The 17,223-nt window shown below is 53.0% G+C and overlaps 2 protein-coding genes across 2 annotated transcripts in view; both read left to right on the top strand.

Moving 5' to 3' along the window:
• The window catches only part of LOC105543356 (mucin-12-like), a 22,846-nt gene extending 11,941 nt beyond the window's left edge, over positions 1–10,905 (top strand). The window contains 9 exon segments of the mRNA XM_011985211.1: positions 1,370–1,497; positions 1,828–1,892; positions 5,046–5,194; positions 5,567–5,638; positions 5,728–5,890; positions 6,627–6,788; positions 8,316–8,392; positions 10,292–10,380; positions 10,567–10,905. Of these exon segments, the coding sequence (XP_011840601.1) occupies positions 1,370–1,497; positions 1,828–1,892; positions 5,046–5,194; positions 5,567–5,638; positions 5,728–5,890; positions 6,627–6,788; positions 8,316–8,392; positions 10,292–10,380; positions 10,567–10,608 (947 nt within the window). The 3' untranslated portion in view covers positions 10,609–10,905.
• Positions 10,906–14,006: 3,101 nt separating this feature from the next.
• Positions 14,007–17,223, top strand: part of LOC105543361 (mucin-17-like) — a 15,057-nt gene continuing 11,840 nt past the window's right edge. Inside the window, exon 1 of the mRNA XM_011985216.1 lies at positions 14,007–14,052. Within this exon, the coding sequence (XP_011840606.1) occupies positions 14,007–14,052 (46 nt within the window). The remainder of the gene's footprint in view (positions 14,053–17,223) is intronic.

Below are 17,223 nucleotides of genomic sequence, written 5' to 3'. Positions count from 1 at the left end.
TTTATTTTATTTTATTTTATTTTTTCATTTTTTGAGAAAGAGTCTCACTCTGTCTCCCAGGCTGGAGTGTGGTGGCACGATCTTGGCTCACTGCAACCTTCACCTCCTGGATTCAGGCAGTTCTCCTGCCTCAGCATCCTGAGTAGTTGAGATTACAGGCATGGGCCACCATGCCCGGCTAATTTTTGTATTTTTAGTAGAGATGGAGTTTCACCATATTGGCCAGGCTGGTCTGGAACTCCCGATCTTAGGTGATCTGCCTGCCTCGGCCTCCTAAAGTGCTGGGATTACAGGCATGAGCCATCGTACCCAGCTATTTTAGTTATTTTTAAATGTACAATTAAATTCTTATTGACTATAGTCACGCTGTTGTGTTAAATAGCAGGTCTTGCTCATTCTTTCTAACTATGCATTTTTTGTACCCATTAACCATGCCCACCTCCGTCTCACCGCCACCCCACTACCCTTCCCAGCCTCTGGTAACCATCCTTCTACTCTGCCTCCATGAGTTCAATTGTTTGGACTTTTAGATTCCACCAGTAAGTGAGAACATGCAATGTTTGTCTTTCTGTGCCTGGCTTATTTCACTTAACAATGACCTCCAGCTTCATCCATGTTGTTGCAATTGACAGGATCTCATTCTTTTTAATGGCTGAATAGTACTCCATTGTGTATATGTACCAGGTCTTCTCTATACATTCATCTGTTGATGGACACTCGGGTTGCTTCTAAGTCTTGGCTATTGTGAACAGCAACAAACATGGGAGTGCAGAGATCTCTTCGATGTACTGATTTCCTTTCTTTTGGATATATACCCAGCAGTGGGATTGCTGAATTGTATGGTAGCTCTATTTTTAGTTTTAGGAATCTCCCTTTCTTTTGAGATAGGGTCTCACTCTGTGGCCCAGGCTGGAGTGCAGAGGTGCAGATCATAGTTCACTGCAGCCTTGAACTCCTGGGCTCAAGTTATCCTCCAGCCTCAGCCTCCTGAGTAGCTGGGACTACAGGTGTGCACCACCACGCCTGGCTAATATTTTTACTTTTGTGGAGACAGGGTCTCACTTTGTTGCCCAGGCAGGTCTTCCCATCTCCCCAATGCACTGGGATTACAGGTGTGAGCCACAGCACCTGGCCCAGGGCCCTTTCCATTAGCTCACCTGTCCCTCTCATCAGAGGGCTTCTGTACTTAGTACTGTCCCTTCCCCTCCTGGCCACTGGCTCCTAAGGGTTTTGGGAGACAGGCAGTGACCCCCACCTTCCTCTTAAGTTTCCTTCACCTGCAAGACACCCACAGGCAGAGACTGTATCAATACTTGAGGACATTATTGGGAGGTCGCTGTCTCACGCATACCATGGCCTTTTCCCACAGAAACCCCGGAAAAACTCAATGCCACTTTAGGTATGACAGTGAAAGTGACTTACAGAAATTTCACAGAACAGATGAATGACTCATCCTCCCAGGAATACCAGAACTTCACTAACCTCTTCAAGAATCGGGTAAGACCAGGGCACACCCAGACATCCCAGGGTGATGTCCCACATGAGAGGAAATTGGGGAGTGCACCCTGACTTAGTGATCTGAGTTCTGCTCATGAGCCCCCTCCCTACCAGTCTCCCTAAGTCTTGAAAGGAGGTCCTCTGAGAGTTTCCAGCCTTCAGCCCCACATGACCCACATTATGGCAGAGGGAGCTTCCTGGGGTGGTGGTTCTTCCTATGGGATCTTACGTGGGCTCCACAGAAGGGTGCCTAGGGCTGCCTCGAGACGGGGAACAGGAGAGTCTTCACGCTGTAGCTCTGTGTGACCTTCACTGCCTTGTTTCTTTCAGATGGATGTCGTTTTGACGGGCGACGATCTTCCACAGTATAGAGGGGTGAACATTCGGAGATTGCTGTGAGTATATTGGGGGGCAGATTTATAGATGTGGGGAAATCCTCCTTGTCCCTGCTTTCCTGCCTCCTCCTATCATGAATGGCTAGAATGTCAATACCTGGTTGGGTCAGAGAGGACTGCAGCCGCTAGGTAAGTGCAGGGGGCTGTGAGACCATTCATTCTTCATTCATTCATCCAGTCAACATACATTTGTTGAAAGCCAACCCCCTGCTGGGTGCTGGGAACACAGCAGTCCCGTTTTCCTGGAGCTCAGAGTGGCAGAACACAGACGGAAAAGTGGCTGTGCAGTCTGCTTAGAGTTACAGTGAGGGGCACACAGGGTGCCCTGGGAGAGGTCCCAAAAGCAAAGCTTGGTGAGGCAGAGGGAATTCTTTCTGGGAAAACTGGCAACAGGCTGGGCGTGGTGGCTCATGCATGTAATCTCAATGCTTTGCGAGGCCAAGGTGGGAGGAGCACTTCAGGCCAGGAATTAGAGACTAGCCTGGGCAACATAGCGAGACCCCATCTGTACAAAAAAAAAAAAAAAGTAACAGCAAAACTGAGGCTTGAAGCATGAGGAGGAATGATCCAGAGAGGGGGAAGGGAAGGAGAGGCAGTTGCAGCAGCGGGAATCAGTGAGAAGGAGCCCAGACAGGAGAGAGAGGAGGGCAGATTCCAGGAACCTAAAGACGCTCGGAACAGCTGGGTGCTTAAGAGCAAAGGAGCAGTAACTGGGCAGGAGGTTGGAAAGATGGCTCATGCCAAGTTAGTCAGACTTTCGGCATCAGCAGTGTAGGCCCACAGTGGATAGTGTCTAGTCTGCAGAGTAGACAGCTCAGTCTGGCTGTAGGATGGAGATTGCATAAGCAGAAGTCTGTACTGGAGATGATGGTGGCCTACACCAGATAGGTGACAGTATAGGAGCAAACGGGTCCAGTGTGAAAGGTCTTTGGGAGGCAGGATCAGCAGACCATGGAATTTGCTGTGGGAGAGGAGGGAGAGAAGAATGAGGAATGAGGGCAGATTTCTGGGCTGCTGGAGGTGTGGGGTGCCCTGTGATGGGTCAAGGAATGTCATGAGAGGTAGAATGGGGGAAGGAGGTAATGAGTTTGGTGTGCACCATGTCAACTTTCAAGTGCCCAGGGCCCAGCCACATGGAGTAGTTGCATGATACAGCAGTGGAATATGCCCTAAAGAGTCTTATTTTGGGGGGATCGAGGGGCAGGGTCTTGCTCTCTTGCCCAGGCTGGAATGCAGTGGCATAATCACGGCTCATTGTAGGCTCAACCTCTCAGGTTCAAGCAATCCTCCCATCTCAGTCTCTTGAGTAGCTGGGACTACAGGCCTGTGCCATTATGCTTGGCTAATTTTTGTAATTTTTTTGTTTTGCTTTTTCTGAGACAGAGTCTTGCTCTGTCTCCCGGGCTGGAGTGCAGTGGTGCAATGTCGGCTCACTGCAGCCTCCTTCTTGCAGGTTCAAGTGATTATTCTGCCTTAGCTTCCCAAGTAGCTGGGACTACAGGCACATGTCACCACACCTGGCTAAATTTTGTATTTTTAGTAGACACACAGTTTCACCATGTTGGCCAGGCTGGTCTTGAACTCCTGACCTCAAGTCATCTGCCCGCCTTGGCCTCCCAAAGTGCTGGGATTACAGGTGTAAGCCACGCCCCTGACCTAATGTTTGTAATTTTTGCAGAGATGGGGTCTTGCTATGTTGCCCAGGCTGGTCTCAAACTCCTGGGTTCAAGTGATCCTCCCGCCTCGGCCTCCCAAAGTGCTGAAATACAAGCGTGAGCCACCATGCCCAGCCTCTAAAGGGGCTTATGAGAGACACGGGCATTGGTATCCCCAGATGGATGTCGCTGGAAGTCCTGGGAGTGGGATGAGATGGCCCAGGTCGGGGGTGAGGGAGGGTCATAGCACAAAACGAGGGTCTCCCAGGAATGAAGCTGGAAAGCAGCAACATTTAAGATCTAGCCAGAGCCCCCAGTGGAGAGTGGAAAGAGGCAGACAGAGGAGTGGGAAGGGTGCCTCAAGAGTGCCGTGTCCTTGCAGCAGGGAAGAGAGGGTCCCGGTGCCCCAACCTTGCCCCTGGCTCAGCATTGGCACCCTGGTCTTTCTCTCCATTTTGGCTCAGGATTTTTTTTGTTCAAGTCCTCCTGAGTCCTACTACTGACTTATCTTTCAAAATGACAGTGACAGGTGATTTGCCTTGTCTCAAGACCTCTCCCCTCAGTTGCATCATTGGCTATTGAAGAAGTAACTTCTAGGTTATAAACTTACCTTTCTTTTTCTTTCTTTATTTTTAAAATTTAAAAATATGGGGTCTTGCTCTGTTGCCAGAAGTGCAGTGGTGCAATCATAGCTCACCGCAGCCTCAAACTCCTGGGCTCAAGCGATCCTCCTGCCGCAGCCTCCTGAGTAGCCGGGACTACAAGTGTGCACCACCTTGGCTGGCTAATTTCTGTATCTTTTGTAGAGATGGTGTCTCACCATGTTGCCCAGGCTGGTCTTGAACTCCTGGCCTCAAGCAATCCTCCTGCCTTGGCCTGCCAAAGTGCTGGGATGATAGGCATGAGCCACCTCACTTCCTGCCCTGTTCTTCCTTTTTAAGGCTAAATAATATTCCACAATAGACCACATTTTGTTTCTCCATTTGTCTGTTGATGGACCCTTGGTTTGCTTCCACCTTTTGGCTATGGTAAATAATGCTACTGAAAACACGAGGGTACAAATATAAATTCAAGACCTGCTTTCAGTTATTTTGTGTATATACCCAGAAGTAGAACTGCTGGATCATGCATTAATTCTACTTTACATTTTTTAAGGAACTCCATACTGTTTTCCATAGCAGCTGCACTATTTTACTTTCGCATCAACAGGACACAGGGATTCAAATTTCTCCACCTGTTCATTCAAGAGCCTCTATTTTGCGAGAGATGAATTTCACTCGTTGGCATTTATTGTGATCACTGATATATTTGAGATCTTGAATCGTTTTGCTCTCATCCCTCTGTCTGGGTGGTCAGCTGCTGGGGGGACGACTCTGTATTCTTTCTCACCTGTGGGGCACATGGCTGCTTCATCTCCCATTACTCCTCTGGGTGCTTGGTCTCCACTTGCTGGCTGGGTGGTGACACGGGTAACTGATGAAACAATTCCCACTTCCAGCAACGGTAGCATCGTGGTCAAGAATGATGTCATCCTGGAGGCAGACTACACTTTAGAGTATGAAGAACTGTTTGAAAACCTGGTAGAGATTGTAAAGGCCAAGATTATGAATGAAACCAAAACAGTTCATGATCCTGATTTCTGCAGAGGTAGGCTCACCTAAAACCCCTTGACACCTGTGGGCGTCTTGGAGATCGTGACCTTGATCCCTCCCTCCCCTATCTCTTCTTTCTTCTGGACCCCCAAGACTCCTGCCACAGGAACCCAGAAGCCAGGCCCAGGCTGCCTTCTCCAGATCCCAAACTTGCTCCCAACAGCCTCCTGTTGGTCCCAGGCTGAGGCTGTCATATCCCCATTTGAGCCTCCTCATAAGCCCAGCTGCATGTCTAGGGTGGGCAAAGACCCCACGGGTATTGGCCCAGGGGAGGGCATAGTAAAGAAGAAGAGAGAGGCCTGGCTACCCCCAGGGAGGCAGAGGGAAGTGTCTCTGTTCCATCTTCCTTCCTATCCACTCTCAGCAGAGGCCATACTGTGCTATAGTGAAGAGGACACTTTCGTGGATTCATCGGTGACACTGGGCTTTGACTTCCAGGGTAAGCAGCTGTGTGGAGTGTGGTCACTAAGAGTGGGGGCTGGGGTGCTTTGGCCAGGCTCATGCGTGCTGCCCGCCCCTCTCCCCCAGAGCAATGCACCCAGAAGGCTGCCAAAGAATATGCCCAATTCTACTATGCGGATGTCTTGGATGGGAAGCTGGCCTGTGTGAACAAGTGCACCAAAGGAACGAAGTCCCAAATGAACTGTAATCTGGGCGTGTGTCAGCTGCAACGCAGTGGCCCCCGCTGCCTGTGAGTGTCCCCACAAGCCCAGCGCCTACTCTGTCCTGGTGGTAGGGCCCTCCCCCTCCCCAGCAGTCACCCACAGGGTGGGGGGATTGAGTAGAACTTGGCAGGTGCCTCCTCCCCACTCCTGGACATCCCTCTCCCCTGTATCCTCATCCCCACCCCCCACACCCACAAGAGTGAGGAGTAGGAGTAGATTATAGACACAAAGGTCCAAGAGCAGGGCAATCCCTTCCTGAGAAAGTTCAAGCTATCAAGTTCCAAATCTATCTCTATCTCTATCTGTGTCTGTATCTCTACCTCTGTCTATCTATATTGTTAATTTCCCTTACATCATCCCAGCCATGCTGTCGTGGTTACCTCTAGCTGCAGCCAGAGCACTAAGTCCACAGACCATAAATTAAAGTGCAAAATAAAAAACACGATAACAGGCCCATTTAGGTGGCAGACGATTAGAGAGTAGATGGGTGAATGGCATGTGTCTGGGACGAGACACCCAACACTCTCGGGTCCCCCTGAGCCCTAGTCATTTCAATTCCTGATCTGCAGTCTCCAGGTCCCCCCAACTCCTTCAGCGCCCATCAGCCTGAGGAAGTCAGGGACCCAGGCTCTCTGGGGGCTGAGCTCCAGCCCTTGGAGAGAGGGAGATCTGGTTTCCTGTGTTTAGGAGAGTGGGTTTGCCCTTGGGATATTGGATGTGAGGGATCCTGGGGGGTCAGCCTGAGTTTGTCTGTGTCCCCAGGTGCCCAAATACGGATACACACTGGTACTGGGGAGAGACCTGTGAATGGAACATCGCCAAGAGCCTCGTGTATGGCATCGTGGGGGCTGTGGTGGCGGTGCTGCTGCTCTCATTGATCATCCTGGTCATCTTATTCAGCCTATCCCAGAGAAAACTGCACAGGTGAACTTGTGGGGCCAGCCCCGCAGGCCCAGAGACAGGGGACAGACCCTGGGGCAGCCACTGTCTGAATGTCCTAAGGCTCTGCTCCTTCCAGGCCAACAGTCAGAGAGGTCCGCTGAGGCCAGACGGGGTGCCCAGACCCTCCCAGCCCTGGGTACAGCAAAGGGCGGCCTTCCTATAGGATATATCAATTTGGCAGAGTGTTTTAGTTCATTTTCTGCTATTGTAACAGAATACCACCACTGGGTAATTGTAAACAATAGAAGTTTATTTGGCTCACAGTTTTGGAGGCTGGGAAGTCCAAGATCAAGGGGCTGCATCTGGTCAGGACTTTCTTGCTGCATCACAGCATGGAAAGACAGCAGTCTGCATCACATGGACAGAGAGGAAGAGAGGGCTGAATTCACTTTTTTTTTTTTTTTTCCTTAAGAGACAGGGTCTTGCTCTCACCCTGGAGTGCAGTGGTATCATCTCGGCTCACTGCAACCTCTGCCTTCCAGGTTGAAGCGATTCTTGTGCCTCAGCCTCCTGAGTAGCTGGGATTACAAGTGCATTCCACCATGCCTGGCTAATTTTTGTATTTTTAGTAGAGATGGGGTTTCACCATGTTGGCCAGGCTGGTCTCGAACTCCTGACTTCAAGTGATCCACCCACCCTGGCTTCCCAAAGTGCTGGGATTACAGGTGTGAGCCACTGCACCCGGCCCTAAATTAAATTAAATTAAATTAAATTAAATGTTTTGTAGAGATAGGGTCTCACTATATTGCCCAGGCTGGTCTGAAACTCCTGGCCTCAAGCAGTCCTCTCACCTCAGCCTCCAAAGCTGTTGGGATTACAGGCGTGAGCTGCCGCCCCCCGGCTGTCTGAACTCGCTTTTATTACACACCCACTTTCGAGATAATGACATTAATCTATTCACGAGGACAGCACCTTCATGACCTAATCACGTCTTCAAGGTCCTACCTCTCAGCTTTGCTGCGTTGGGGGTTAAATTTCCAATGCATGAACTTTAAGGGACACGTTCAAACCATAACACAGAGATTGGAAACAGAAGCTTATGTGTGGAACCTAGACTATGTAATGACATTCCCCGTGGTTAGTTATCACTCACCTGGCCACCACAGAGCACGGCACCACATGGGGAAGCTGAGATGGAGCGTCTGGGTCTCGCTTTTCCCAGCTGTAAAATGGGATAAGATGCACCTGTGAAGGTTGCTGGGAAACCCTGGCACAGTACTTGGCCCGAAGTTGGCAATTGAAGGGAGCTACCCTATGCCCCCATCTCACGGATATGGAAACTGAGGCCCACTAAACAGAGTGAGGGGCAGCCGGGAGGCCTGGCCAGTGCCTGCCTTGGAAGAGGGGAAGCTATGGTGATGCTACCTTTTGTTCTCTGCCATCATCGCTGCCGTCTCTGACTTGGGGTGTGGCGGTGACTGTCCCCTCAAGGGAAGCTGAAGGTCTGGGTCCACCAAGTCCCTCCTCAGCCTCCTTGACTACAGCTGCTCACGGCATTTCTGTCTGCAGGCAACAGTATGATATGCCTCAAGAGTGGCGAAACGAAGGCACCCCTGGCACTTTCCAGAAGACGGCCATCTGGGAAGGTACCTCTAGTTAAGGGCAAGGGGATGAGCAGAGCTGGAGGGTGAAGAAAGACAGGGCGGTGCCTGTGCCTGTGGGGGTGACGTGGGGTCCTGCCCCCCTTCACGGTGGCTGTGGCTGACAGCCTGTTCCCCCTGCTGCAGCCCCGGACCCAAACACCACCCCTGCTGTGTGCAAGGGTGCAGGAGTGGTTGAGAACCAGATCCTGCCCCTAGAGACCAACTCAGTGAGGGTATCCAATGCACACTCAGCTAAGCAGGGTGATAGGGCCATTCCCAGGGCAGAGGGAGAAGAGGGGAGGACCTAACCCAGCCTGGGTGGGGATGGGGGATCAGATAAGCCCCGAGGTGAGACTAATTCTTGAGCAGGTGGGTAAGCAGGTGCGCTTCCTCCTTCAACAGAGGGGGAGCCCAGTAAGCAGGGAGGCCTTATCCCAGTGAGGATAAGGGAAAGGGCACCCCAGGCAGGGGGACTGCGTGAGAAACCCTGCAGTTGGGAAAGAGCTTGCTTTTGGTGGGGAAGGGAAGGCAGGTCAATCTCACAAAGAGTGAGGGACGTGAGGTTGGCAGGGCTTCAGGAATGGGGTGGGGGGTTGAGGGGCTTTGGCGCCCCCCCCTTTTTTTTGAGACAGAGTCTCGCTCTCTGGCCCAGGCTGGAGTACAGTGGTGTGATCTTGGCTCACTGCAACCTCTGTCTCCCAGATTCAAGCGATTCTCCTGCCCTCAGCCTCCCTAGTAGCTGGGATTACAGGCATGCCACCACGCCCAGCTAATTTTTGTATTTTCAGTAGAGATGGTAGAAACAGGGTTTCATCATGTTGGCCAGGCTGCTCTCGAACTCCGGACCTTAGGTGATCCACCCGCCTTGGCCTCCAAAGTGCTGGGATTACAGGCATGAACTACCATGCCCGGCCACATTTTGAATTTTTTTTACTCAAAAGGCCATTCTGGGAGCACTAAAGCAGGGAGACCAGGTGGAGGAAGTAAGGCTGAGGGGTGGGGGAGGAAGAGGAGACACAGCCTGGTAGAGGTGAGGCTGAGGGGGTGGTGGAGGTGAGGTTGAGAGGGTGGGGGAGGGAGAGGGAGTGAGGGAGGATTTCCAGGATTGTCTGAGCTGACCCTTGGGCCCCGATGGATGGGGGAGAAGCAGCCGGTGGGGCACAGTGAGTTGGGGGGCTGGTGGGTGCTGAGGGCAAGGCTGCAAGGCTGGTGCCTGTCTGAAGCTCCGGGAGGGGTCTGCAGCCTGAACCACGGACTGGAACTTGTCCATTCATCGGGGAGAATGCAGAGTGAGAAGTGAGGAGGGTGAAAGTGGAACACCCCACCCCCCGCCGGGGAGCCACCGTAGACGGACAGGTAGGGCATGAGGACCCCGACCTCGAAGGAGGCAGGAAAAGAGGGGTCAGAGGTGCGGGGAGAGTCCCGGAGTCAAGAGAGTGAGTGGTTCTGTGGGACCAGGAAGTAAGTGATCGCTGTGCTCCGGGCGGATGCTGGAAGCAGATTCCAAGCGCAGCTCTTTTGCTTGCTATGGCTACCGTTGCTATGAGGGAGTGCGGCCCTGCTGACCCAGAGCCAGCCCTGCCTCCCGCTCCACTCTGACCTCATCCCTGAGTCCAGGGCTGCACGAACGCTCCTCTGTGGCCCGGGCTACCACCCTGTGCATGTGAGGGAGTTCTGCTCCGCTCCCTCCCGTTCCAGGGTCCAGCGGGCGGCTCCCCAGGCAGGCTAGGCACTTACTCGCTGCCCAGTGATGCAGGGGCGGAGGGGTGGTCGGCAGTGGGAAAGGGTGTAGGGTAGATGCCGGGCTGACTCTTTTGCTGGAAGAAATCCCCACTGCCCCGGAGTCCTCCCTCCCACCCCCCCACCAAGGCTCCCATCACTCAGCACCGCCTCTCCCTACAGACCAGAATCTGAGGGAGAGCAGATTCGGCCTCGAGAACGCCTACAACAACTTCCGGCCCACCCTGGAGACTGTTGACTCAGGCACGGAGGTGACTCAGCTGCGAGCTGCCCCCACCCTCTGAGGCTGCTCCACTTCCTCTGGGGTTCCCTCCCTCCCCCGGGACTCCCTCCTCCTCCTGGGGATCCCTCCTACCCCCAGGGCTCCCTCCTCCCCCTGGGGCTCCCCGTTTCCCGGGTCTGCCCCTTGGCCTCACCTCTTCTCTCCCGCCCCCCAGCTCCACATCCAGAGGCCGGAGATGGTAGCATCTGCTGTGTGAGCCAGTGGGGGCCTCCCACCCTCATCTATCTCTGGACAGGAGAGCGGCAAACACAGAGCCCACCACAGACTGCAGTCCCCCAGGGTTGGTCAAGAGGAGACTGAGGTCGGGCCCTGAAGCTGGTCCTGATCTGAGCTGACAGACTTGGCCAGTCCCGGGCCTGTGCTCCTGCTGGGGGCTATGAGGCCTTCCAACCAGGAGCCCCCAGACTCCCAGAAGCCTCAGCACCCCTGTCTCCTCCTGGGTGACTCCCCACTCTGGAATTTCCCTACCAATAAAAGCAAATCTTAAAGCTCAGAATGTGAAGTGAGAGGTTTCCTTCCCCTCCTTCTGCAGTGGGGCTCAGGTGGGGGGTCAGAGTCCTCCCAGGACTGGCTGCTGAATCGGTCATGGAACGAACGCTCTGGGCCCCTTCCTGTGTCCTGGCAGGGAGCCCCCTCCTCTGCTCCAGTCAGGACAGGGCTAGGCCTGCCTCTGCTGAGGTCCCTGTGGCAGAAAAGCCTAAGGTCAGGTTCTGGGGACAGGAGAGGATCTCAGGTTCAACCCCAGTTGGCCAGGGAGTGAGCACTTGGCTCTGTTGGGCTTGCACAGGGCAGGGTCACTCCAGATGGCCCTGGGAGCCGTGCTTACCTCGGAACCCACAGACCAGACCCAACAACTCCCTGGCCCAGGCATGGCCATGTCTTCAGGGCATACTTATAGGACAATAAGAAGGGTTATTTTATTTATTTATTTTTTCTGAGACAGAGTCTTGCTCTGTCACCCAGGCTGGAGTACGGTGGCATGATCTTGGCTCACTGCAACCTGTGTCTCCCAGGTTCAAGCGATTCTCCTGCCTCAGCCTTCTGAGTAGCTGGGATTACAGGTGCCTGCCACCATGTCTGGCTGATTTTTGTATTTTTAGTAGAGACAGGGTTTCATCATGTTGGCCAGGCTGATCTGAAACTCCTGATCTCAAGTGATCTGCCCTTGTCAGCCTCCCAAACTGCTGGGATTACAGGTGTGAGCCACCATACCCGGCCAATAAGAAGGGTTAGAAAAGAGACAAAGGGGATGTCCCTGCTAGGGGTTAGGGTCAAATGCAGGCGGTTCCCTCCTTTCCCAGCTCAGGCCCGGCCCCTCTTGCCCATCTCCCACCACCCATGGTGAGGGGGTCTCATCAGTTCCCCCCTGGCTCCTGCAGGCCCCCTGGGCTGCCCCTCTATTGGGGTGATAAAGCTGATAACCCTCATGCCTATGAGCTGCTGGGCCAGGGAAAGGCACCCCCTCCCTCTGCCCTTTGGCCTGAAACAGGCCCTGCGCCCCAAGTCATGAGGGAAGCTTCCAGACTGACTCAGGCTCAGGCTGGCCCCTGGTCCCCAGTGTCTCAGGGACCAAAGGTCTCTGGCACCCATTTATTTATGAGTTTCTTTCTCTGAGGCTCATTTTGCCAGCTCCTCCTGGGGTAACGGGTAAGTCAGACGTGCTCGGAGCTCCGATGCCGAGGCCAGGAACCATGGCGCTGTGTCTGCTGACCTTGGTCCTCCCGCTCCTGTCCCCACAAGCTGCTGCAGAGCATGGTGAGTGACCCCCATGCCCTGCTGCCCACGAGGCCCCCATCCCAGGGGCCAGCCTGCTCTGTCTGCCCATCCGCGAGAGAGGGCTGCCTCCAAGGCACCAATGGGGGGGCCCTCTGCCTGGAGCTCAGCCCTGTGCCCACCCCTTGGACTTCTCTTCTCTCCCCAGCAAGCTTTGGCGGGAAGAGCCAGGGCATTGGAGCCTTGTCCAGTTGAGGGTCTCTGAGCTTTAGTTTCCCCTTCTGAGCCTCAGACTCCCCTCCAGAAAATAAGAATAACACCTGCTTTTCAGGGCTGCTGCTAGGACTGACAACAGCCACCCCCAGGCATGATCCCTGGCACAAGACTGATGCTCAACCCATGTTAGGGTCTGTCCTTACCCAGTGAATGTTCCCGCTAACTCCCTGTCACCTCCCACACCAGCACACCCTGCTGTGTGCCCCGGGGAATGTTTCCGGGATAAACACACGGGCACAAAATGGGGTTTCAGGACCCCCAGATTCTAATCCTGCCGTGAACCAGCTATGCACCCTGGGGCTGCTCAGTTCATCTCCCGTCTCGGTCTCCCCAAAAGACAAGGCATTAGGACCTCTGAGGATCATTCCAGCTCAGCTGCTTTGGGCTTCTTGGTCATGGGGACCCAGGGACTCAGGGCAGGAGGGATAACTGTGGTTCCAGTTGGACCCTCCTGAAGTGTCCTCTGCCCCTCACCAGCCCCCAGAGAAGGGCACAGGGGAACCAAGACAGAAACTGGACCCATAGACCTCAGGGTCCCTGCCCCTTGAGATGTCACCCTGTGGCGATGTCACCCAGACCTGCCAGCCCATTCGTCATAATGAAAACACTCCCTTCCTTGCACTTGTTGTGCCTCCCAGACCCTTGGTGATGTGTCTCTAATAATAGCATCTTAGCCATGATCTTTTGTTTCCCTCCCAACCCTCCTCCCTGCTCGGTTTCCTTTTTTTTTTTTTTTTTTTTTTTTTTTTTTTTTTTTTTTTTTTTTTTTTTTTTTTTTTTTGAGACGGGGCCTCACTCTGTCACCCGGGCTGGAGTGCTGTAGCGCGATGTTGGCTCACTGCAGCCTCCACCTCCCAGGTTCAAGAGATTCTCCTGCTTCAGGCTCTTGAGTAGCTGGGATTACAGCCACGCGCCACCATGCCCAGCTAATTTTTGTATATTTTTAGTAGAGACAGGGTTTCACCATGTTAACCAGGCTGGTCTCAAACTCCTGACCTCTGGTGGTCCTCCCACCTTGGGCTCCCAAAGTGCTGGGATTACAGGGGCGAGTCACCGCTCCCGGCCCCCTCCTTTCTTTCTCTCTGCTCCTCCCTTCCATCTTCCTGGGTTCTTCTAGCCCCTTCCTTCCCCCTCTCTTCTCTTTCTTCTTCTCCCCACCTCTCCTTGGCCCCCTCCTGGCCTCTCCCAACTTTCTGCATGTTATCACTGGTTTCATCCCTAGCCTCAGTCTCCTCCTCTGTAGAATGTGACCTTTCAGACCCTGTTCCTGCTTTCCAGGATTCTGTGGCTCCTCCGTCTCTGCGACTGGCATCGGCTGTCCTCTGGGGCCCTGGCCAGCTTTGAGCAGCCTCTGACCCTTTCCATGTCCCCTCTCCAGGGACTCATAGCCCCACCCCCACTCAAGTCATGGGGCTGGGGATACCAGGGCAGGGCGTGGGTCTAGAGGAACAGCTGCAGTGACCTCAGCCTGGTCCTTCCCAGCAGACACACCCTCTCACCCTGCAGATCACCTGGTTATATTGAATGTCAACAAAACACAACGTCCTGTCTGTTGGCCCAGCCCTGCCCTGCTGTCACAAATGCCCTCTCACCCCCACACCCAGCATGAGGGCCACCAAGGCCTGGGTGCTCAGTCACCTGTCCATGGCAGGTATCCCTCTGTCCTCCCCGCATCCCTGTCTAGGGCTCTTTCCCCATCTAACACTTCCATCACCATCCCATTCTTGTCCCCGAGAGATTCTTTTCTTTCTTTCTTTCCTTTTTTTTTTTTTTTTTTGAGACAGAGTCTCAGTCTCTGTCTCAAAAACTCAGTCTGAGTCTCAGTCTCAGTCTCTGTCTCAGTCTCAGTCTCAGTCTCAGTCAAATACTCAGTCTGAGTCTCAGTCTTTGTCTCAGCCACCCAGGCTGGAGTGCAGTGGCATGATCTCAGCTCACTGCAACCTCCACCTCCCGGGTTCAAGCAATTCTCCTGCCTCAGCCTCCCGAGTAGCTGGGATTACGGGTACACGCTACCACACCCAGCTAATTTTTGTATTTTTAGTAGAGACGGGGTTTCACCATGTTGGCCAGGGTGGTCTTGAACTCGGAATCTCAGGTGATCCACCTGCCTCGGCTTCCCAAAGTGCTGGGATTACAGGCATGAGCCACTGCGCCCGGTACCCTCCTGAGAGATTCTAAGGAAACTTCAAATGTCTACCTCAGTTCCCTACTCCCATCAACAAGGCTCCCCTCCCAGGCCTGGTGCGGTGGCTCATGCCTATAATCCCAGGCCTATTGGGAGACCAAGGTGGAAGGATCACTTGAGCCTAGGAGTTTGAGACCGTCCTGGGCAACATAGCAAGACCCCATCTCCACAACAAAGTAGCTGGGCATGGTGGTGCATGCCTGTGTCCCACCTACCTGGAAGGCTGAGGTGGGAGGACTTCTTGAGCCTGGGAGGTCGAGGCTGCCGTGAGCTGTGATTGCACTACTGCACTCCAGCCTGGATGACAGAGTGAGACTCTGTCTCCAAAAAAACCAAAAACACCCACCTCCTCCAGGGAGCCTTCCAGGAATCTGCACTAACTCTCCTTGCCTCAAACCCACCCCTGCAACCACAGGCGACCAGAAAAAACTGTAGTTGTTGCTCCCTGGGGCTGTCATTATAAAGTACTGCAATCTTGGTGCCTTAGGACAACAGAAATGGATTGCCTCGCTGTCCTGGAGGCCGGAAATCTAAAACTGAGGCGTCACAGGGCCATGCTCCCTCTGAAGTCGCCGGGGGGGGGTCTGTCCCAGGCCTCTCTCCTGGCTGCGGGTGGTTGGTGGCAATCTCTGGCGTTCCTGGGCTGGTAGATGCATCGCCTCCATTCTTTTTTTTGAGATGGAGTCTTGCTCTGTTGCCCAGGCTGGAGTGCAGTGGCCGGATCTCAGCTCACTGCAAGCTCCGCCTCCCGAGTTTACGCCATTCTCCTGCCTCAGCCTCCTCAGTAGCTGGGACTACAGGCGCTCGCCACGTTGCCTGGCTAGTTTTTTGTATTTTTTAGTAGAGACGGGGTTTCACCGTGTTAGCCAGGATGGTATCGATCTCCTGACCTCGTGATCCGCCCATCTCGGTCTCCCAAAGTGCTGGGATTACAGGCCTGAGCCACTGTGCCCGGCCCGCCTCCATCTTTACCTCATCTTGCTGTAGGTGTATCTGTCTCTGTGTTGGGTTGGGACCCATGCTAGTGACCTCAGTTTAACTCGATCCCCTGCAAAGACCCTATCTCCAAATAAGGCCACCTTCTGGAGCACTGGGGTTTAGGGTTTCAATTCAGCTGACAGCAGAAAGGAATGAGGGGAGACCCTGCCAGGGTGGGGCATGGGGAGCAGACCTTTCAAAATTAAAAATATATATATTTTTGGTTTTTATTTTTTTTTTAAGACAGGTCTCACTCTGTCCCAGGCTGGAGTGCAGTGACACTATCTCGGCTCATTGCAACCTCCGCCTCCCAGGTTCAAGTGATTCTCCTGCCTCAGCCTCCCGAGTAGCTGGGATTACAGGTGCCCACCACCACGCCTGGCTAATTTTTGTATTTTTAGTAGAGATGGGGGTTTCGCCATGTTGGCCAGGCTGGTCTCAAACTGCTGATCTCAAGTGATTTGTCTGCCTCGGCTTCCCAAAGTGCGGGGATTACAGGCATGAGCCACTGCGCCCGGCTGATACAGTGACTTGTTTTCTTTTGGTTGGGTACCCAGTAGTGGGATTGCGGGATCAAACGGCAGATGTACTTTGAGTTCTTTGAGAAATCTCCATACTGTTTTCTATAGAGGTTGTGCTGATTTACTTCCTGCCAGCAATGTATCAGCGTTCCCTTTTCACCACATCCATGCCAACATCTATTTGGTTTTTTTTTTTTTTTTTTGGCTTTTTAATAATGGTCATATGGTCATTGTGACTGGGATATATTCTGTATCTCATTGTGGTTTCAATTTGCATTTCCTTGGTGATTAGTGAAGTTGAGCATTTTTTCATATGTTTGGTGGTCATTTGTAGATCTTTTGAGAAGTGTCTGTTCATGTCCTTTGCCCACTTTTTGATGGGAGGGAGCTGGTCTTTTTTTTAAAAAGAAGAAATTGCTGACCAGGAACAGTGATTCACGCCTGCAATCCCAGCACTTTGGAAGGCCGAGGTGGGTGGATCACTTGAGGTCAGGAGTTCAAGATCAGCCTGACCAACTTGGCAAAACCCCGTCTCTACTAAAAATGGAAAAATTAGCTGGGCATGGTGTGACAAGCCTGTAATATCAACCCCTCAGGAGGCTGAGACATGACAATCACTTGAACCTGGGAGGCAGAGGTTGCAGTGAGCAGAGATGGTCACTGCATTCCAGCCTGGGCAACAGAGTGAGACTCTGTCTCTATCTCAAAAAAAAAAAAAAAAAAAAAAAAGAAAAAGAAGAAGAAAAAAGAAATTGCTGTTAGCTGGAAAAAACAGCAAGGGAGGAAACCAGTGAGGAGAAGGCAGGGGTGTGTGACCCCAACTGCTTCTGCCTCCTTCTCTTCCACCCGATCCTCCCACCTCCCATGGCCCTCCAGTGGGGAAGCCACCAGCACCCCACCTGAGCACTGCACTCCAGTCTGGGTGACAGACGGAGACCACGTCTCTAAAAAAAGAGAAAAAATTAATGGGGTTGGGGAGAACAGAGCCAACATGAAAACAATTAGAGGACCAGGCGTGGGTGGCTCATGCCTGGAATCCCAGCATTTTGGGAGGCTGAGGTGGGAGGATCGCTTGAGCCCAGAAGTTTGAGACCAGCCTGGGCAACACAGGGAGACTTCTATCTCTACAAAAAAATTT

This window comes from Mandrillus leucophaeus, unplaced genomic scaffold (genome assembly GCF_000951045.1).
Source record: "Mandrillus leucophaeus isolate KB7577 unplaced genomic scaffold, Mleu.le_1.0 Scaffold280, whole genome shotgun sequence".
Taxonomy (NCBI): Eukaryota; Metazoa; Chordata; class Mammalia; order Primates; family Cercopithecidae; genus Mandrillus; species Mandrillus leucophaeus.
Note: the sequence above shows the minus strand (reverse complement) of the source record. Positions and strands in the feature narration are given on the sequence as shown.